The sequence below is a fragment of the Misgurnus anguillicaudatus genome, chromosome 2 (genome assembly GCF_027580225.2).
Source record: "Misgurnus anguillicaudatus chromosome 2, ASM2758022v2, whole genome shotgun sequence".
NCBI lineage: Eukaryota > Metazoa > Chordata > Actinopteri > Cypriniformes > Cobitidae > Misgurnus > Misgurnus anguillicaudatus.
This window is the reverse complement of record NC_073338.2, coordinates 30710735-30733187: the sequence shown is the minus strand read 5'-3', so window position 1 is coordinate 30733187 and position 22453 is coordinate 30710735. Positions and strand designations below refer to the sequence as shown.

At 36.3% G+C, this 22453-nt stretch overlaps 1 protein-coding gene across 3 annotated transcripts; it reads left to right on the top strand.

The window, feature by feature from the left end:
- The first annotated feature begins 192 nt into the window (after positions 1-192).
- Positions 193-22276, top strand: cc2d1b (coiled-coil and C2 domain containing 1B). Of its 3 annotated transcripts, XM_073853310.1 has the most exons (27): positions 502-609; positions 846-949; positions 1121-1237; positions 1372-1513; positions 1832-1932; positions 2032-2145; positions 2657-2794; positions 2925-3201; positions 5758-5885; positions 6338-6416; positions 6688-6756; positions 6910-7052; positions 8101-8173; positions 8696-8835; positions 8912-9035; positions 9123-9295; positions 15514-15639; positions 15722-15780; positions 15863-15979; positions 16735-16808; positions 16902-16960; positions 17047-17095; positions 17178-17280; positions 18692-18782; positions 19183-19305; positions 22035-22077; positions 22166-22276. In XM_073853310.1, exons 3-26 carry the CDS (start codon positions 1172-1174, stop codon positions 22044-22046), a joined length of 2580 nt encoding a protein of 859 aa, XP_073709411.1. In that variant the 5' UTR covers positions 502-609; positions 846-949; positions 1121-1171; the 3' UTR covers positions 22047-22077; positions 22166-22276. The 3 variants fall into 3 exon arrangements, with proteins under 3 accessions (XP_073709406.1, XP_073709411.1, XP_073709408.1); XM_073853305.1 differs by lacking the exons at positions 502-609; positions 18692-18782; positions 19183-19305; positions 22035-22077; positions 22166-22276 and adding an exon at positions 193-214 and having other exon boundaries at positions 17047-17257; XM_073853307.1 differs by lacking the exons at positions 18692-18782; positions 19183-19305; positions 22035-22077; positions 22166-22276 and having other exon boundaries at positions 6697-6756; positions 17047-17258.
- The last annotated feature ends 177 nt before the right edge of the window (positions 22277-22453 follow it).

The following is a 22453-nucleotide window of genomic DNA, read 5'->3' as shown; positions in this document are numbered from 1 at the left end:
TCCGTACTGATTGGCCGAGCCCAATGTCGAGTTCTTCCGGAAAGTATTATGTTTTAAGAGTTCTGGATTAGAAAATGTGTTGATTAATGATAATTTATTACATCTTCGTCCGTGTTTCTAATATGACTTGTTATTTGTTTTTTTATTTGTTTTTTTTAATGATTTGTTATTATTTGTCCGTTATTATTAGTTTCTTACTTAATCAACAACGTCGGTATGACAGTATAAAATTTCTTATAATTGATTTCGCTCAATTTGGTACATATGCACTATTTAAACCATATGCACACACACTAGTAAATAGTGTTTATAGTGGAGTTTTTTACTCATTTAGATTAATACAATTAAAAATAATATGAAAAATTGGGATAAATGTCACAAATTAAGCTATTAATTTTTTGAAAGGATTGTGTGTTTGATAACAGTGAAACCTTTTTTTGTGGGGCGAAACAAAAATTTGCCTTACTTAAAAAGTGACCCTTATTTTGAAAAGGGGAAGGATGGTGTGGTCTGGGCGTGTCGTTGTGTTTTCGTTGCATTAGAAAAACAAATGTAATGTTATGGGCAATTTTGTAGGCTGCAATACGTTTTATTTAGAAGTTCACAAAGGTGAATAAAACATATTTCAGTCATAGTAGTTATAGTATTATACGCCATAATTCATATATTAGACGCAAATCGAATGTCTTACTTTTAATGGATTCTGTTTCGGTTCTCATAAAACGTATATTCTAAATTTCACTTCAGCGGGTTTCATTTTGGTGTAGGTTTTTCAAAATGGTCTCAAATAGCCGTCGAGCGTGCTGTTATTTGTAACACATGAACTGACATCTTTATTTTCTCAGGTTTATAAAGCCACAGGCGGAAGGAGGAAGTAACATTAGGGATAGTTTGCTTGTGAGGAGGAAAAGACAGTAAACAGTCCATAATTCATTGCTGGATCAGTGCGGTGAGTCAGCAGTCCACGTGTTAACAACACATGTGACTTCATTTGCTCTTAACTTCTGTCAGTCTGCGATCAGAAAACCTTCATGTCCTTATTTCATGAAAGTTAAAGTATTATAAAGCTATACTATTGTACAGTACGTGAGGGTCTTACTGCTGTATTTATACTATACAGTCTGACCTCAAACATTCGGGTGAGTGTTTGTCCAGCAGAATCAGGAGGGAGATGTTTGGCAGGAAAAATAAACGACCAGCAGCGCCAAAAGGACAAGGGGCAGCTGCAGCCAAACAGGTAAGTGTTGTTGAGCTGGTTGTCTTAGATTAAAACATTGTTTTAAGGAAATTATCAGTACTGTTACTGGAAATGATCAAGGAGCTCGGATCCACCTATGAATTGTGTACTGGAGAAGGTCTGTCTATCTGCAGATGGGGTTGTTGCTTGATTTTAAGCCAAATGATATGATGGACATGGACCAGGATCTGAGTGATCCAGCTTTAGAAGCTGAATTTGCTGCCATTGTTGGGAAGAAACCAACAGCACCTGCCAGGGGTAAAAAGGCTGACAAAGGTAGGCAAAGGGATTGATGAAACTTGATTCCGTTTTATTTGTAAAGAGCTTTTTACAGTGTGTGCATGGTTACAAAGTAATCTTAATACTAAGTAAACTGTGTAATGTAAAGAATAATATTTTTACATCTACAAATAAAATAGTTGTAAATCAAATCAGTATACATAACAGCATACATGATACTAAGAAAGTCTTAATTAACATTCAAAACGATATCATGAATCGTGTTTGCTTGCAACCAAACCTGCAAAGATACATGTCCATGTAATGTACTTACATTTGCTTAAGTTTGCAATGAACGCATGTTATGTGTTAAAGCCCCGTTACCAATGGAGGATATTGAAAAAATGGCGGAGGCATGCATGAAGGACATCGATGATGATGATGATGCAAACCTGGAGGATGATGAAGACCTTCTGGTAAATAAAATAAAAATGTTTTCTCTTGATAATAGACAATTTCTTTTTGGCATCAGCACCTAATTTTTGTTACAATTGTTTGTTGTGATGTGTTGCCAGGCTGAGCTACAGGAAGTGGTTGAAGGGGAGGAAATGGAGGACTCAGGGGCCGCAACCCCATCATCCCCTGTTAGCGCAGAAGTTCCTTCAGCAGATCCGACACCAGTAAGCCAGGTTAGATTCATTTGAACTTTCTATTGAAGATAGTGTAATATTCTTGTTATTTACCCGTCACTTAGTTAAGAGTGGTTTGATTTAGAATTAGAGTTGCATAACGATTAATCGCAACTAATCATTTGCAGAATAAAAGTTTTTTTATTACATCATATATGTGTGTTTGCACTGTGTTTAATAATTATGTATATAAAAATTAACACACATGCATGTATAATTTTAAGAAAAAAATATATAATATTAATTATATATAAATATAAAAATTTATATACACATGTAAATATTTCTTAATTATGCATATATAAATGCACACACATGCATGTGTTTATTATACACTATACACACACATATAATGTAAAAAAATCTGCAAACGATTAGTTGCGATTAATTGTTTTGCAGCCCTATTTCGGATTATGTGTTTGTGTGTCATCATTAAAACCAACACAATCATTTATCTTAGTTGGTATTTTGCTGTTGGCTCAGAAAGAGCTCTCTTTATTTTCTTCCTGAGGAACCTAAAGTCAAACCGATTTCGGGGAGTATTGAACACACCTTAGAAGAGAGAAGCAACATGTACAGAAAGGCTATTACAAATGCCGAAGCCTCAGGGGAATCCTCTAAAGCCCGGAGATATGAGAGAGGCCTTAAGGTGAGTGAAGATAATCTTGCTGCTCTCATTAGAAGTAGATTTCAGAATTTTCAAATATAAGAAAAGCAGGAAACTAAAAAGGGTCATAAAATAGTAATTGACAAAAAGATGTTATTTTTGTCCTATTTAGACATTACAAACTATGCTGGCAACTGTACGGAAAGGAGGAAAGATTGACGAAACAGAGATTCCCCCTCCAGTTGCAGGAGTCACTTGTGGTCCGAATCAGCCCCCTGCCCAAAGTGCAGTGTCCCCTGACAGCGCTGTTGACATTTCCCCAGTCTCCGTGGAGACGGCACCTGTTCTCATGGATCAAACACTAAACACTAGAGAGGAGTCCTCTGGTTTACCATCACCAGCTTCCTTGTCATGTCCAGATGAGGAACATTCAGGAAAAGCTGTAGGAGGTCAGTGAAGTGTTTCTGAAGCAACTGACCAAAGATCACAAGATGTTATGTTGAAGTGAACAGCTACATATATAAGGACTAGAGATCGGCCGATATATCTGTTTCCCGATATTTTTCCCGATATTTAACCATTTTCCCATTATCGGATATCGATTTTGTAATGTCGGATTGACCAATGAAGTGACGCGAAGTTACACGACTTCCTTAAAAGGACTTTGAGTATACTTACTTTGCTTTAATTAATCAACTTAATCATCAATTTAACATAACAGACATTAATGCACAGATGAGATGTGTTAAATGCCTGATATGCAATGTATGCAGCTTGGCTAAAGAAATAGAGACAAACTCACAGTCACGTAATTTTACATGAATAAAACAATCACATAAACGTCGCACACCTGTGTATGATAGGTGCGTAGGAGAGCAGGACACGAAAGTCCAAATATTGACAAATGGAAAAAGAGAGGCCCCGCACACTGTCCACTTGCAAAAATAGAAGGATTTATTGCTTTATTGCAACGTTTCGATCTCTCGATCTTCTTCAGGCATCAAACATATACTGCGAATATTGAATATATGTTTGATGCCTGAAGAAGATCGAGAGATTGAAACGTTGCAATAAAGCAATAAATCCTTCCATTTTTGCAAGTGGAGAGTGTGCGGGACCTCTCTTTTTACATGAATAAAACACCCATGAATGAATGCTTGGTGAAATGAAAAACGTTTAATTAAATTAGTTTTTTTATTTTTATTTATGCTTCTTACTAGTAGCCTTGTAAAATCACATTCAGATTGCTGTTCACTTACCGGGTTGAAGGCTAAAGCACAGCCACCACATGTAGCTTACTTTTAACAAGATTTACCATACGTAATATTAACATTTACCAGATCAACATTATTTTTCTAAAAACATCTAAATAAATGTCTGTGGATATTAAGTAATTATTTATTATCTCCGCAAGCTGTCGCAGTTTAATACAGTTAAAGGGATACTTCACCGATTTAGCATTCAGCTTTGTATCTGTAGAAACCCGGCAGTATTACTGAATGACCATGTTTCCCTCCATCATTTCCCCCTGAGAGGAGAGATATCTGCATTTTGGTTCTGCAAAAAAGTCCTCCGATGATGCAAAAATCGTCATATTACATCATCGGAGGACTTTTTTGCAGAACCAAAATGCAGATATCTCTCCTCTCAGGGGGAAATGAGGGAGGGAAACATGGTCATTCAGTAATACTGCCGGGTTTCTACAGATACAAAGCTGAATGCTAAATCGGTGAAGTATCCCTTTAATGCGTGAGTAAAAGCATAGATAAACAGCGCTTTGTCAACAGCCTTTCATAAGTTATAGCAACAAAATATTAACTATTCTGACATAAAATACCAGTTAAGAAATTCATTGGCATTTAAGTTGTTTTGTTTGTTACTTTCCTGACAATGTTTTATTCCAGTGATATTATTAATTAAATTAATATTACTCTTCACTCTTTCAGACTCCTATTTATTATTTGTATGCAAAGAGGGAGTGATTGTTATTATTATAAGGGTTTGTTTAAAAAAAAAATGGTTCAGCATATCGGTTATCGGCACATAAGCATCCAAATATTTGTTAACGTTTAAAAAAAAAATCTTTATCGGTCGAACTTTTATAAGGACTAAATATTTATATCGGAAAAATATTTAAATCAGAAACATTTAGATTGTTTTATTGAAACGCAAAAGTTTAAGGTTTGAAACATTTTGTATGTGATCAGCATGAATGGAAACTTTTAACTGTTGGTCTCTCACCCCATGATGTGGTTATGAGATCATAAAAACTTGTTTTCCTGTTTGGTCAGTATTTTTTTATGTTGCTTTTTTTAGACGGAGGTGCTTTGATATATTTGATAGCATATATGGGGTGGTTTTCTGGACAGCGCTTAAAGGAAAACACCACAGTTTTTCAATATTTTACTATGTTCTTACCTCAACTTGGATGAATAAGTTCATCCCTATCTTTTTTCCAGTGCGTGCACTTTTAATCTTTGTACAGTGCTTCTTGAATGTGTTAGCATTAGCCTAGCCCCATTCATTCCTATGGCTCCAAACAAAAGTTTTATTTTGTGCCACCATACTTACTTGTGTAACTACTCATGTAAGAGTCTTTAAATAGGGAAAACATGGAAGTGTTTGGTGTCTTCTAAATTCATCCCTGTTTGGAGCCATAGGAATGAATGGGGCTAGGCTAAATGCTAACACATTTACGAGGAGCTGTACAAAGATTAAAAGTGCACGCATTGAGAAAAGATAGGTATGTATTCATTCGTGTAAGTCAAGGTAAGAACATAGTGAAATATTGAAGCCTAGTCTCAGAACTAAAAAGAGCCAGTGCATTATGATTAGACCCCTGAATAGAAATCTCCAAATTATATACATGTCTGTAATTAGCAAGGTTTTATACATATAGAAAAACAATGTTGAAAATTGGGTGCTTGCCCTTTAAGTTGTTTCTGGCTTGCTGATGTACCTAGAGGTATGAGTTTTTCTAGTAAAAAGCTCATTATGGTTTTCAGAGACTCCAGCCGTACAGCCCCCTAAAGACATTCTGCTAGAGAGACAGAAAGACTATAGGATGGCAGCTCTCAAGGCCAAACAAACAGGGGATATTGAGAAAGCCAAAATGCACATAAAGGCCAGCAAGGTAAGATGATTTTGACTAGATCTGTATCAATATGATACTTGATCATTTTAAAAAAAAGTGTCATTTAAGTCAAATTGTCTGCTTTTGTAGGCTTTGTGCTTTCAAATATACAGAATGTACAAGAAGAGTATTTAATCTGCAGTTATGGTGTTATGTTTTTTGACAAATTAAACATTCTTTATTTGTGTTATGAAGTCCCAGATATTTGCAAAAAGTAGAGCCACTCTTTTAGCAGGAAAATAATGTCATTAAAATAATAATAAACCATATTGTCTTGATTTCAGTGTTGTCAAGCAAGTTTGAATTTGACTTGTAACCAAGATTCTTGTTCCAATCAGTGATGATTTCTAGTAACTCACCAGTAGCAAATATGTGTTAAGTTATTTGAAATATTCAAGACTTGTAGGAAATAGACAAAGAGAACCACTATACTGTTTGCTTGTTTGGCTCAGGCATTCGATGCAGCAATTGAGGCTTTGGAGAATGGTCAGCCGGTGGACACGAGCTCCCTCCCACCCCCTCTGTCTCAAGGTTAGACCTGAAGTGTCATTTGTGTGCAATTGTATGTGGTAAAAAGGAAAACCCAAATTGTGAGTCCCAAAATGTATTGAAAGAGTGACTGTTATACTAAACATCAGTCGCATTTCCTGTCAGTTTAGTGGATCCAAAACTAACTGTTCATCTAAATTCATCTTTCATTCAAGCTGTACACAATTGTATTTTTGGGGAGGTATTATATCAATGAGCAAATCCTATGCATTTTTTTTTTAGTTTAGATCTCAAGTCTTAATTTTTCTCTTAGCCTCCACAGTTACTCAGTCTGAACCTCAGGGAGCTGTTAAAGTCTCACCTGTAGCCAATGAAGGACAAGGTCAGTACACAAACTCTCAGGTTAAATGTTTTTAAATAGTCTAACTAATGATGGTCTAATCTGAAGTTGCTTGTCATGCATCTTACAACAGAGGCTAATCAAAGTTGCTTGTCATGTGTCTTAGTCTTTATTTTCTGTTTTTGGTTATTCTAGCTGATAGTGGTTCTGGCCCAGCTGAGCCCAAGACTGTTCTTGAAGCTCTAGAACAGAGGATGGCAAAGTATAAAGAGGCCTTTACACAAGCTAAAGCGAGCGGGGATGATCGCAAGGCCCGAATGCATGACCGCATTGCTAAGGTTAATAAATGTATTAAAGCTCACGTAACACACGCTGTTTCTGCATTTCTGATGTTAACCTGGAGTACCTATAGAGTAGTATTACATCCTTTATATCTCTGAAGAGTCTTTAGTTTAATCAGATTTATAAAAGAAAGATTAGCTTTATCGAATCTTTCCGATAAAGTACAAAAAAATGAAGAAGGAGGAGTTACTACCGCTGGAGGAGCGAGTACGAGTCATGCAACACTATACAGCATTGTTTAACTTATGATTCACAACATGTTTGTGTCATTTATATAATATGCACGCACCTATTTCCAACATAAGACAGAAGTCTTACTTAACGCATGCAACTCATGACCCGGTTGGGACTTTTCAATGAAATCCAGCGCATCAAACACACACGCAAAACTCAGCTGCTACACCGGATAATAAACTATATCCATTGTTTCCATAAGGCTGGCTTTCTTCTCCTTACATCCAAAAACACACTTTTTCTTTCATACCATTGTTGAGTTTTGAAATTAAACAGCTTGTTGCATGAAGTGATGTTTGTAAGTTCTAGCGTCTCCCGCTGATTGACAGGTGGGCGGGGTTTTCCGGGGGAAGTGCCCATATAAAGAAGTGATACCCATAGTATAGAAACCCCTGAAATGTCAGCTGGACCTGTAATCGAAAAAACTTTCCGAAACTTGTAGGAACCCCGGCGAAGTGCATTCGGCACAGAAATACTCTTTAAGACGCCCAACTGCTTTTTTGACACTTTGCCTACGTTTAGCACGAGGAAACTATAACTGTGTTAATAAGTCAGAATGCATGAAATACCATCGAACCACCCCTTTAAGATGAAAACTGAGTTAACTTAAATTATTCACGCCAGATGTCGGTATTATTTGCACAGTGAATGTTATCATAAAACTGTGTAAGATTTATCAGTGTATCAATTTGTACATTGTGGAAATTTTGTCAAGCGTAGCCCATTTTGGCCATAGACTCGAGTTGAAATTTACAAGGAAGCTCATCTTTCTTTATATGTGATCCTTTATCTTTCTTCTCTGATTCACAGCAATATCAGACTGCCATCCGTGCTCATAAAGCGGGTCGAACAGTCAATTACGATGAACTTCCAGTCCCACCAGGTCAGTTCTTGTTTAGACCATAAGTTTGAACTGAGATTCTCTGCATTGTGCCTATGCATTTGAATTTGAAGAGACTATGTTTAGGTTCGGTAATTTCACTTTAATGGCAGTAATTGAAAGATTACTTAATTTCACAAATGTCACTTTAGTCATTTCATTGGTATTTAACTTTTTTTCCTGCAAAACTCTCTTAAGTTCTTGCAAGCTTTTGTGGCAAAAATCTTATTTGCACAAGACATAGTAAACAGTTGACTAAATCACTAAAGATGTAACTAGAAACACTGCGAATGAAGGTCAAAATGTAAAAATAAAGAAACTGAACTACAGATTAGGTAGTGATCCAAATGATCAACGTCACTGCCACGTTCCATTTGTATTCAGGTCACAAGGGACACAAGTTTGAATGTGATCCACGGTTGCTTCGCACGTGTGCAGCTTTTGCATCACATTTACTCTTTAAAGATTTGCATGAACGACTGCCAAGAAACAATGACTTTTGTCAAATTTAACTATGCCCTATAGGTTTTCCTCCAATCCCAGGCCAGAAGGCCACTTCACCTGAGCAAGGATTGGCTGCTGTGCTAGAAACAGCCAATAAGCTGACATCTAATGAAACTGAAGCTGGAGATGAAGATGAAGATGGGGATGAGAAGGTGGCAGAGGTAAGTGCCTGCATAGAAATAAAAATTTCTATAAAGATTAAAGACAGGACAGTTTGATGAACCATTTGCTTTTCAGGTTAAAACGGCAAAATTAGACAACGAAAAGAAACCCACTCTTGCAGTACCACCAACAATACAGGAGCCGAAAAGAAGCCCTTCCCCAGACAGGACGTCCAAAAGAGGGAGTCTGACTGACACTGGTTGGTGATTAAGAACATGTTTCTGACTGATCAATGTCACGCTAAATGTTTGTCATGTGGTCTTGAATGTGGTTATTGTGTCCTCAGCTCAGCAGCAGTTGGAGTTTCTGGAGAGCCGTAAAAAGCAGTACATGAAAGCAGCACTGCAGGCTAAACAGAAGAAAGACCTAGAGCAGGCCAAGACCCTCCTGCGCACAGCCAAGGGTTTGGAGCCTATGATAGAAGCAGTACGTAGCGGTAAAACGGTGGACGTAAGCAAGGTAACTGTTATTACTACAGTTTGTTTGAATTCTTTAAAGTCTCCCTGTAGTTGACAATTGACAATCACTTAAAACTCATCTTTTAGCATCACAATAGCATATGTAAGTTTTTCAAGATGTCAAACAAATCTTTGGTGTCCCCAGAGTACGTATGTGAAGTTCTAGCTCAAAATACCCCACAGATAATTTATCATAGCATGTTAAAATTGCCACTTTGTAGGTGTGAACAAAAATGTGCCGTTTTGGGTGTGTCCTTTAAAATGCAAATAAACTGATCTCTGCACTAAATGGCAGGGCTGTGATTGGATAGTGCAGATTAAGGGGCGGCATTATTATTCCGGCTGTATATTATTATTCTGACTTCACAAGAGGAACCAAATTTCAATGCCCTATTTTTTCACAAGCTTACAGAGAATGGTTTACCAAAACTAAGTTACTAAGTTGATCTTTTTCACATTTTCTAGGTTGATAGAAGCACTGGGGAGCCAATTATAAATATGGAAAATAGGGATGCACCGAAATGAAAATTCTTGTCCGAAATCATAACACCGAAAGAAATTATTATGCCAATTATTTGTACAATTGCATTTATGGCTATCACTGTGTACTAACTAGGGGTGTGTGACGGATCAAAAAACTCACAGTTCGGATCACATTACAGTTTTTGAGGCTCAGATCAGATTATTTTTCCGATCAGCAAAAAGCGTGTGGGAAAAATCTAATAAACAGTAAAGAAATTGCAAACATTTATAAAAAAGAACAAAGTTGTACATTAATAAGTTCTGAAATTAGCATTTGGTACAGAAATCAAATTAAATGAATCATAACACAATAAATTAAATATATAATTATTTTTAGAGCTATTTGTCTCTTTGTCATGGGTTGTTTGATTAACATTAATGACACAGACTTAAGTAGGTTAATCTGACTGTAATCTATAAATACACTTAAGACAAAAACAAATGTATTTACTAGAAAAAGAATACTGTGGAGATCATTTTGTTTATATGTCAGGGGTGCAAACTTGTCACCTTTCGGCGAAATTCGCCGTTTTTAATCCAAAATAGGTCATCCTTGTGATTCGTCTAGATCCGATGAGTTTTTGAAAATATGGGGTGAGGGGGGTCTACGACAGGGTCGCAATGAATGAAAATATGAAAATAATTTCCAGATATTGTGGTAATGATGTCAAATCACTAGCCAGTTTGGCGGGTTATGTTTTACAATTAGTCACCTTATTTGCTCCCGAAGTCTGTGCGGAATGAGCACACACACTTAACTCGTAGTATTTTCTAATCAAGGTTACGCGCCCACATCACATTGCTGTTCGCGTGGTCACCAAAACTTAACATTTGTACAGGTATTTAAGCACCGCAGTTTTAACAAGTGATTTTAAGCCGTTGAAACAAAAACAACAATGCTATATGCGCGCGTAGCTGTTTCAGTTTGAAAGGATCGTGCAAGTCGCGCATCCGCCTCTCATTGAGCTTGTGAGTATTTTGCCGCTGTATTAGCCTCAAATAAGTTACACACATGCGTCAAAATTCCCGTCTTTGCAAGTGTCCTTATAAACACGACTATTTAGGTAAAAGAAGGTAAACAGCTGAAAGAGAAAACGCATGTGTAAGAGTATTAGATCCGGACTTTGGTCTTAAAGGGGAAGTTACCTAATTTTGCTCCTGTCACTTGTATTAATAAAACGGCATTGAATGAAAATCTATTACTGCTCTTAACTAAATCCCTTTTCTACCTTTAATACCTGTAATATTTGTATATCGAATTGTATAGGAATTGAATTCGAGTTGCTCGTTCAGGGTTCATATTCATACTGTATTAATATAGCTATGACTGTGAACTGTCGCGGTTACCACCTTCATTTACTAAAAGAAAATTATTTTTTAAAATCCAGAACAATGAGGTCAACTAATGTAGAAGGGTAGGCTACATGTATTTCCCCTTATGAAAAAAAGATTAACACAAGCTATACTACAGCTAAATATATTTTTGAGAAAACAAAAATAAATTAAAGAACATCATTTAGGTTTGTTAAGCGCAAATTAACAGAGCATCGGTCAATACAGAACAGCAGTGTCTTAAAGAAGTTAAAATTAGCCAGTATTTGTGCACCTGTAAATGTACAAAACGAATGCAATACAGAAGGCAGTGCATAATAATTTAGGGTATTTTTAATAATACATTAATAGATAAATTAACGTGTATATATAAAGTATGAAAACGAATGTATCATTATTTTGGCTAAATTAAGCTGGAGAGGTCATTTTTAGTCACACAGATTTGTCATCATTTCAGAACAAGCTTAAATGCTATCTATAATAACTTACATTATATCTTGTGTCTTCCTTTGTCGAAAATATGTAGAAATATATGCGAGTAAAAAAGAAAAAAGCGGAAACGTTTAGCTCACGCGGGCCGAAGGAAAAAGCCGTTAATAAAGCAGACTCTCCGTGTATAGAGGATGCTGGGATGAAACAGTCGAGTCGGCAGATAATCATCAATGTTTAAAATCTTTCACGCAGATACTGTTGATGAAAAACTTGCATATCTAAATGTCTATGTGAAAGTCAAGTGTGCATTCAGTTCACAAAAGCAACCGCAGCGTTATATTGGCTGCATCAACGGAGCAGACGCTTATGAGGTTTTAATGCTGGTAAGCAACCAGTTATATTTTGGCGTCATTTGTGTTTATCAGTTATATTTTGTCAGTAATTTTAATCTTTAAAACTGCATCTAGAGGCAGACGACACCACAGATATTCTGTCATCTCAGTTTTACTTTTTCACACATTCACTGTATGATTTAACGAAATATGAAGTATTACATTTTTAATTGAAATTTACGAAAAACAAATTGGCCTACTCTCTTAACTCTTGACAATCTATTTGGCCTTTTTTATACATGTACTGTATGTCGTGAAAAACAAGGCGGCATAGTTTCGTGAATTTAACGTGAAAGGCACGGTTGTTGCGGTTGCTTTTTTCCATGCGGTTGGGCTTGTCAGTAGCGCGGTCATGCGGTTACCGCGACAGCCCTACTGTGAACAGAACAAACCATGAATTGTTTGTTTATGTATAGGCCTACTAAATAATAGGAAATACTAAGTTTCTTTTTTAAATAAGTTTCTGTAACACTAAACGCTTTGTATTTGTTCACATTAGTAAATGCATTATGATCAAACGATGAACAATATATTGTAAGCATTTATTAATTCTTGTTTATGTCATTACAGTAATTGATGTTAGTTTGTGGTTAACAGTTTCAAATTTGATTTTAAAAAATGTATTAGTAAATGCTCAAATTAAAAAGATTTACAATGAATAAATAATTAATAAAACTATTAAAATTAAAAAGAAAATACAAATTATATATATATATATATATATATATATATATATATATATATATATATATATATATATATATATATATATATATATATATATATAAAATTAGCAATTGTATCTTTGTCACCTTTTTCACCCCTGAGGAGTTTGCACCCCTGATATGTGCTCTGTCAATAACAGAGAGAGTCTATGTTTTCTTGTTTTTTTTTTTTTAAACGCGTCTCTCTCGTATGTGCACTATTAAGGGCACTTAAACGCGCGCACACACACAGAGAAGGATGGTGAATCTCAAACAGCGCAACAGTCGCTCCACATAAAAACGTTATGTTGTGTTTCAATGCTTTTTTCGCCAAATGTATGTTAATGGATTACAGTATGAGACACATTAGCGCGACTCTCTCTTAACCTTTGCAGATGCGTGCAAACAGCTCGACCGTGAGTGAAACCTGCTTGAGCACCGAGGGGAGGGGTGTGTGACGACTGATCACTGTGAGTGAAACCCAAGCGCAGACCTGCCAACCTTTACGCATTTTGCGTAACAGATACGCATTTAGACATCAAACTACGCTGCTACGATTTGTCACTTCAAAATACGCGAAAAGCCTTTGGTGGCTTTGAGTTAAACTGTCTGTGCATTTGCGCACTAGGCAACTCGTCTATCTGTGTAACCGCATTGGGCAGCAACCTGTTGGTAAAAGACGACGTCGACCAATCATAGCGCTAGTTTTAAACTCTTCAAAGCGGAGAGCGGGGAGCCGTCGACGCGAATAACGAAAATAACGAAATTGTTTTTCATCCCGGTCCATCTTCATACTGTGACTTGTTTTACAAGGGAGGATGGTTCTAAACACCGTTTTTAGAGGTAAATGGGCAGGGTATGGGAATTGTGAATTGGATCCATTGTAATAAGCCTGCCAACCAGGGGCGTCTAGACGCCTTTTACTGTTGTACGTGCCCCAGTGTAAATCTGTTGTACCCAGTGTCCTATGTTGTGCCTCAAGTTTAAGTTTTTACTTTATTTGCCAGTATATTCATTTACATTGTTAATCGCGCCAAAAAAAACTGAGCTATATGAACCGTAATTCACGCTTGTAAACACGTTGCAGTCCCACAAGACAAACTGGCGCGAGCACGCAGAAATCGATGTCCGCGAGCGGAGCGTCTGTGTTTACTTTTTCTAGCACTCTGCCGCCGCTCACTCAGAAGAGCATGTGATGTGAGGCACGCGAGAAAACATGACAAAACAAAAGTACGCTTCTGAATTTAAATCAATCTTATTCTTACTCGATTGTTACTGGCTCCTGCAGAGCAGGGAAATAGAAGCAGAAAGTATAGATGATGAGGGAGGTAAAACGAACTATATGCTCAGCCAGTCAATACCAAGTATAGAGGTTTGCTTTATTGCTGAGAAAATCAATGTTTGTGTACTGTTCTGTATTGTCAGATATGACATTACTGTTTAGTTCACTAGATCTACTTTAGGACACTACATAAACAGTTGGCATCACTGCTGAAAAAAAAGCAGTATACCAGCAAGACCAGCATATGTTGTGTTTTGTTGCTGGTGTGCTGGTGACCAGCATGGACCAGCTTAATTCTCATGATGATTTGGTGCTGGTTTGGCTGGTGGTTATCATCAGCATACCAGCACCACCAAGACCATGTTGTGTTTTGGTGCTGTATGCTGGTGTCCACCAGCTAAACCAGCATGGGAATCATGCTGGTTTATGCTGTTTTTATAGCAGGTTTAAACACTATGCTGATAAAATACACAAAAGGATCATCCACATATGTTTTTTATTGTAGTAGCAGCTAAGTAATGTTATTGTAAATTTGTGTAAAAGACTCATTATCATCAGTACTGTAGAATGCACATTTGCTAACATGGCATTTATGCATTAAAACATATTAATACTGTTAGGTATGTTAAAGAAAAAGTAGTGGTAGGCCTGCTGTGCCCCATTAGAGGTTCATGTCAACGTGCCTGCTGGAATATAAAGCAAGGACATAGCATGCTATTTGTTGATTCTTTGTTATTTATAATGTCCCATGTATTTAAGACATATGCCATAAGCATATTGTTTAATAGGCATATTTTTGGAGGTTGCCTTTTCATTAAATGAGTTCTTCATAGCCTACTTGTATGTTGAAAGACTAGATATGATGGTAAGTGGGAACAATTTGCTTAATAATAAGTTGTAGTAATAAGTCATAAGTAAGCATGTGAACTCAATCACTACTGATCAGCAAATGTGCCTGACCTCGCGCCGCGCCGCTGCGGTAAGTTGCTACTCAAAAAAAATTTCCAAGGTTGGCAGGTCTGCAAGCGCTAGCGCACAGATGGGAGGGGCGCGGTTGACATTCATTTTCGGTTGACATTTTCGGCTGGATTTTTTATTTCGGCCCGAAACCGATAATGCCATTTTCGGCCGAAATTTTCGGTGACCGAAATTTCGGTGCACCCCTAATAGAAAAATTCGTATTTTTATGATATATCCCCTTTAAATGTATGGCTCGAACTATTAATCCACTTGTTCAACTGTGATGATGTGATTGGTTACGTATTTTGATATTTCAAACCTCGGTCTTTGGTAATATTTGGAGGAAATACTTCGCAATGGTGCTGAATAATGAATTTGCACAAGGCTTGCCTTTAAGCATATTAAAAACACCACATAGACAATTAACAACAATAAAAGCTTGATTTTCACCACACGGGAATTGAAGAAATCCTGCTAATGAAATAATCAATATGCAAATATAGTTAACAAATATTTTAAGAAAATATAAGCAAATTGGATCCAGCTTTTGATATTGATTTTGTAGTATTGTTAAATTAATGGGATTATTCTTTAGGTGCCTTCACCACCTGGAGATGAAGAGGAGGACTTCATCTTAGTCCATCACAGTGATGTTCAGATATCAGAGAAGTCTGAGCAAGTCTACAATCAGCTTACCAAACTACTGAAAGAGCAACATGAGGTAACAAAAAGAAGCATGTGAATGAATTAGTAACAGATTATATGTGCATAATAAATATATGTGAGTTTCCTTTTATTTACAGAAATGCGTGACGTATTCCAAGCAGTTTACGCACATGGGGAACGTTGCAGAGACAACCAAGTATGTATATAATACCGTACAACCAAATACACACTTTCACTGGACTGTTCATTCATTTCTGTTTTTTTTTTAACTTTTTAAGGTTTGAAAAGATGGGAGAGCAATGTAACAAGAGTCTGGAGGTCCTTAAACTGGCACAGAATAGGGGGCTTGAACCTCCTAAACATCACTTTGAGGAGAGAACTTATCGCACTGTCAGGTTAGATCAGATCTTTTTGAATACATGGACAGTTTTAAGATCTAGGGTTCACACGGGTCCTTGAAATCCTTGAAAGTTTGTCAATTTGGGTAAAAAATTCAAGGCCATGGGAAGTTTTTGAAAATATTCATACATAGATACAGGTCATTGAAAGTGCTTTGAAGTTTTCTGGAAAAAATCCATATTATGAATATTCCCTGTGTAGTGTAGAATAATATCATAAAAATTCTAGACATTTTAAGCACACGTGCTAAACTGTTAGCTTTAAATGCTTATATCTTCTGTATGTGAATGTTGATTCATACCAAAATGCTTTTTTGCACAGTTGTGTTTGACACATGAAAACGTCTCGGGTTACGTATGTAACTATTGTTCCTTGAGAAGGGAACAAGACGCTGCGTCTCCCTTGCCATTCTTCCTGCGTCCCTGTAACGTCGTCTTAGGTAATATTTCAAATAGCGATATACTTGTCGTTAAGCCTGACCATTGGTTGAATCTGATATACATATTCAGACGCACTTACCCCTGGAGGCGTCCCCAAAGTTCCCTTGAAAGGGAACTGTAACAATGTATCTTAAAAGGTAACACGATGTAACCTTCACTAGAAATGTGTCCCCACATTTAAATTTGAGGGGGATTTGCACATGGAAAGTTCTTGAAAGGTCCTTGAATTTGAAGTTAACTAAGGTGTGGGAATCCAATTCTTTACTGTGTAACATTTAAATAATGTTTTTTCATGATCTCCACTTTTGTAGGATATTTCCAGACCTCACTAGTACAGACATGATTGTGATGATTGTAAAGGGGATGAATCTTCCTGCTCCCTCTGGTATGACACTTACATTCACATTACAACATTTATATTCATTCAAATGCTACAAGTATTTTTGCCTTACATCTTCCCCTCTGCTTCTTTATAAAGGCATTGCCACCAATGATTTGGATGCATATGTCAAATTTGAATTCCCATATCCCAGTACAGTGAGTACCATTACTTATCTAATCTTAGCCTTATTTTTTAACTAGACATCATTTGTGATAATTATGGATCTTACTTTTCTCGTCAGGATCAACCTCAGAAACATAAAACATCAGTCATTAAAAATACAAACAAACCAGAGTAACAATATTTCCCTTTTTTTAAACGAAGCAGTTGTTTGTTAAACCACAGCAATCTCTGTATTGTTTTGTATTTTGGCAGAGTATAACCAGAGCTTCAAGCTAAACATCAATCGTAACCATCGTGGCTTCAGAAGGGTGGTGCAATCTAAAGGTCTAAAGCTGGAGGTTCTGCACAAAGGGTGAGTTTGGCACAAAAATGAGCCATGCGCTCCATAACTTTTTATACAGTATGCGACACTGTAATCGAGGCTAAAGTCTTATAATGTTTAATTATGAGATGAGGAGCATCAAAGTTTAAATTTACATATTGATTTCAATCTTTGACATGGCCTTACTCAGTCAATATTAAAGATATCAAGGGTGTATTTTCACAAAATGTAGCGTGGTTTTATGTAAAAAATAGTAAATGAAAAAAAAAGACTTTTTTAAGGATTTCACATGCTGTATTTATCTCCAGATAACTGATATATATTTAAAGGAATACAGTCGTATGGAAAAGTTTGGGCACCCCTGACAATTTCCATGATTTTCATTTATAAATATGTGTGTGTTTGGAACCGCAATTTCATATTGATTTATCAAATAACTGAAGGATACAGTAATAGAACTAATAGATTAACAAAAAATGTGCAATATGCATCAAAATGAAATTACACAGGTGCATAAATTTGGGCACCCTTGTCATTTTGTTGATGTGAAAACCTGTAACTACTTAGCAATGATTAATTGGAACAGTGGGCTTCATGCCCAGCTGCACTGCTTCCTGGACTTCAGCCAGCTCCTTGTTTCCTGTCTGCCATTATTGGACAAACTGATTAATCAGGTGTGTCTGATTATTGTTGTTGTGACTACTGGGGTCGGGCACACCTGGATTGGTCAGTTTGTCCAATAATGGCAGACAGGAAACAAGGAGCTGGCTGAAGTTCAGTTCAGGAAGTTGTGCAGCTGGGCATGAAGCCTATTGGTGAGCTCATCATGAAAATCATGGAAATTGTCAGGGGTGCCCAAACTGTAGTTTACCAAAGGTGAAGATAGTCATTTTGCACTTGAATGTACCACACTGGGTAAAGTGTCAGTGGTGGCCAGTGACTTTCTTTTTTCGAGGGCGCACGATGCGAAGTTCATAATTTCAAATAAATCAGCGCGTCGAGTGAACCTATGTGCATCACATGTTTTGTCAAAATAAGTGCCTGCTGCAGATGCGTCTAAAGGGTTTATGATAAAATAGATGCTCGCGTTTGCCAGATACTCGCATAATCTCATGCGTAATCAGAGTTCACTGTTAAGGGAGTGTCTTGCGTCTCTTTTATTATAAACGGTTTTGGCGCGTGTGCGGCAGGCACTTGTTTTGACAAGACACGTGATGGACGTGGGTCACATGACACAAGAAACACAAAATTTTAAAACGCAAGCAACACACGAACACATATTTTGAATTAGCATATCATGTGTATTTGAAGGACCTATCCGTCAAATTAAATATTTGATCAGTGCTGCCCTGAATTGACTTCTGTGTGTGGCCTGGTGTGTGCTGACTCAGTATGTGTAGGTGGAACTAAGCTTCACACTGACTTCTTTGTGTTGTCACAGTGGCTTTCTGAGAAGTGACAAACCAGTAGGAGCAGCCCACCTCAAACTGGAGAAACTGGAATCTGAAAGTGAAGTGAGGGAGATAATCGAGGTAAGCTCGGATTTTCAGCCACAACTCTTCTGTCTGTTTGTGTTGTTTAAAAAGTCCATCCAGGGCTGTTTTTGTATAGTATGTATGCACTGCCCCACAAAGACAAAATACCTATCTTTCATAGAATTAGACATTTTAGTCATTTTTTTCGTGATTAATTTCTTAATAAAAAATACGAAATCAAGATACTTATCCTTATGATAAAGGTCTTGAATTTCGACCATAAAACGAAGTTACTGCTTTTCGCCTTTGTAGGGCAGTGTAGGGCCTGGATATGAGACTGCAAACATTAGCTGTGAAAGTATAAACTTGAGCTGAATGGCACGCTCACACTGACCCACCAGCCAAACATTGCTATATTTACATTAATGAAGAGAATGTGTGGTGTTTTTGCATGTAGGTCATGGATGGGCGAAAGCCCACAGGCGGTCTTTTGGAGGTAAAAGTGCGACTCAGAGAGCCACTGAGTGGTCAGGACCTCCAAACTATCACAGAACGCTGGCTTGTACTGGAAGAACCACAGGTTGGTGCTGCTGTACTCTTATTAGTTTTACAAAGATACCAATGTTCAACAAGCACTACATATGAGATTACATATATTTGTGTGTAAATCAGCATTTTAAAATCACACGTGGAACTATTTTTTATTATATAATGCAAACACAGAAAGTGACTCTATTTACATGTGCCGAATAACAAAGGGAGAAACAAAACAAAACAGAAACAAATAAAACAAACAAACATATTCGCTGCCCATGCAAATTCAATCTGATAGCTGCTGTGTATTGGTGAGTGTATGTTTGCATACAGGTTTAACAATGGATAATTCAATCAATAATGAGATTAAAGCAAATTCATTGGGTAAAAAAGGAAGGGGTTGGAGGATGAGAGAGATGACAGTGAGTTGTTGTATGTAACTATCAATTTTAAAGTGGTGTTTTATTGTACTTAAGACAACCGATATGTGACTCTGGTCTTAAATTGCATGGGTATATTTGTAGAAATGGCCAACAATACATTGTATGATTCAAAATTATACATTTTTGTTTTATGCCCAAAATCATTAGGATATTATGTAAAGATCATGTTCCATGAAGATATTTTGTACATTTCATACAGTAAATATATCAAAACTTTAGCAACTGCATCCACTCACAAACATAATGGCTTAATTTGGACAACTTTAAAGGCGATTTTCCTTAATATTTCATTTTTTTTTGTACCATCAAATTCCAGATTTTCAAATAGTTGTAACTCAGACAAATATTGTCCTATCCTAAGAAACCATGCATCAATGGAATGCATATTATTCAGCTTTCAGCTCTAAAATTATAAAAATAGACCCTTATTACTGGTTTTGTGCACCAGGTTCACACATTTGTACATTTTGTCAGTTAACACCATTGCTGAGTATTTTCTCCTTAAAACTGCAGTTTACCAAAGATAGTCTCAAAAATGTGGTTCACAAGTATTTAACCAATCACGTGTTGACTGAGCAGATCAAATAGAGTGATTGGAGGCAGGGATTCATTTGCATATTATCATATTCATGAATTTACATATGGGTGATTCTCACGAAATCCAGATTTAGAAGGTGTCCAGCATCAGAATTTTTAAAAAGACCTTGAAGACAATTTTCTTTCACATACAAGATTAAGGACTGACTTTACTATAACCATTATTTTTAGAGGATTTAAAACATATTTCCTATAGAATTATTAATTTTTTTTGATCATTATATCATTATCATTATAAAAAAGAATAATTACCACAACATGATATTGCATTAAATATATGCATTTACAAACTCATGTTTTGGTAATGAGAACTAAAAATTTTAACTTTTTTATCTGGAGAGAAAAAAATAAGAACTGCTTACCTGGTAGCCATCTTGAGTGTCACAGTCAATTATGTCCCTTCGACAATTTTTTTTTTTGAAAATGTTAGTTCCTTGAGGGCTAAAACTATGATAAAAAATTGTTGCGGAGGATGAGAAAATTGGTCTTGGACACATTTATATTTCTTACTATTGTCTCTACATTTACCAATGATCGCCAAATACCCCATGTTTCTTTACTGTAAATGTTTATAGTAAAACATGCACTGAAGCTTTTTATTTTTTTATATTTTTTAATTATAAATATTTCCATTACAAAGAACCCAAATCCAATCATGGACACGTTGCGGTAATGAAAATGTTCCCCTTAAATGTGGAAAAAACAACAAAATTGGTTTGTATGATGTCGTTTGAAATCATGTGCAAAATAGTACATGAAGAGATGTTTGTAACTGTATGCTTCTTTTTTTGATAGCATTTACTTTTATTATCAAAATGTTTCACCATGACACCTCATAGGTCTAATTTCGCGAGCATCACCCATATGTGACTCTGGTCTGATCACACAGGTATATTGGTAGAAATAGCCAACAATACATTGTATGAGTCAAAATGATACATTTTTCTTTTATGCCCAAAATCATTCCATGAAGATATTTTGTACATTTCATACGGTAAATATATCAAAAAAATTGTGTGGATGCAGTTGCTAATGACTTAATTTTGACAACTTTAAAGGCGATTTTCTCAATATTTTGATTTGAAAAAATTCAGATTCCACATTTTCAAATAGTTGTAACTCGGCCAAATAGTGTCCTATCTTAACAAACCATACATCAATGGAACACATATTTATTCAGCTTTCAGCTCTGAAATTATTAAAAATGTACTCTTATGACTGGTTTTGTGCTCCAGGGTCACATATTTGTATTTCTCCTTAAAACTGCAGTTCACTATATACAGTTTCAAAAATGCGGTTCACAAGTATTTAACCAATCACATGTTTTGACTGAGCAGATCAAATAGAGTGATTGGAGGTGGAAATTAATTTGCATATTTATGAATTTACATATACTTAAAGCAAGTTTGTAGAGTTAAGCTATGCTATGTTAAGCCATAAAGAAATTGTTTCACAGGTAAAACATTTAAATATGTTACTTAGATGATGAAAGATGAGTTTTAAGAAATAAAATGTTCCTGTATAGCTCAGTGGTAGAGCATTGCGTTTGCAGCGCAAAAGGTCATGAGTTCGAACCCAGGGAACACAAGTACTCTGATAAAAAAAAATGATAGCTTGTAATGCACAGTAAATTGCTCTGGATAAAAGCGTCTGCCAAATGCATAAATAAAATAAAAATGATCAACTACAGAGAGACTTCAATAATGGTTTCATCTTGAACTTTGTTGTTTATTAGGTACTGCTGTAGTTGACGCAGACTTACAAATCATCTTCATAAAGTAAGTACATTTTTAATGTTGTAATGTATTACAGTACATATCTCATTTATACATCAGAATTTAACTCTTCAGTGTCCTCTCCTCACAGGTACTGAGGTCTCAACGGCTTCATCAAGAGTAGAGGAGATTATTGAAGGCTGTAGCTGCTAGCCTCAGGCACTAAACACAAGATGAATATTAAAAGGACATTTCATACGCACTATGTGCTTTAAAAGACATTCACAGAGAGAACGTCACTGACAGAGGCAGGTCACTTTGTCTTTTTTTATTATTTAGGGTGAAACAGGTTTGATGTTGCAGTCTGGGGTCAAAAAATTAAGTTGAGGCAGTAGACACTTGTGTGAGATTGATCTTCCTCTTTGCCCTTTGAGATGGA

What these genes read in the sequence shown, in the direction of transcription:
- cc2d1b (XM_073853310.1), top strand. Translation starts at nt 1,172, where the DNA reads ATGTTTGGCAGGAAAAATAAACGACCAGCAGCGCCAAAAGGACAAGGG. An exon ending in AAACGGTGGACGTAAGCAAG is followed by an intron (nt 9,296 to 15,513) that starts GTAACTGTTATT and finishes ATTATTCTTTAG; the next exon opens with GTGCCTTCACCACCTGGAGA. An exon ending in AAGTGAGGGAGATAATCGAG is followed by an intron (nt 18,783 to 19,182) that starts GTAAGCTCGGAT and finishes TTTTGCATGTAG; the next exon opens with GTCATGGATGGGCGAAAGCC.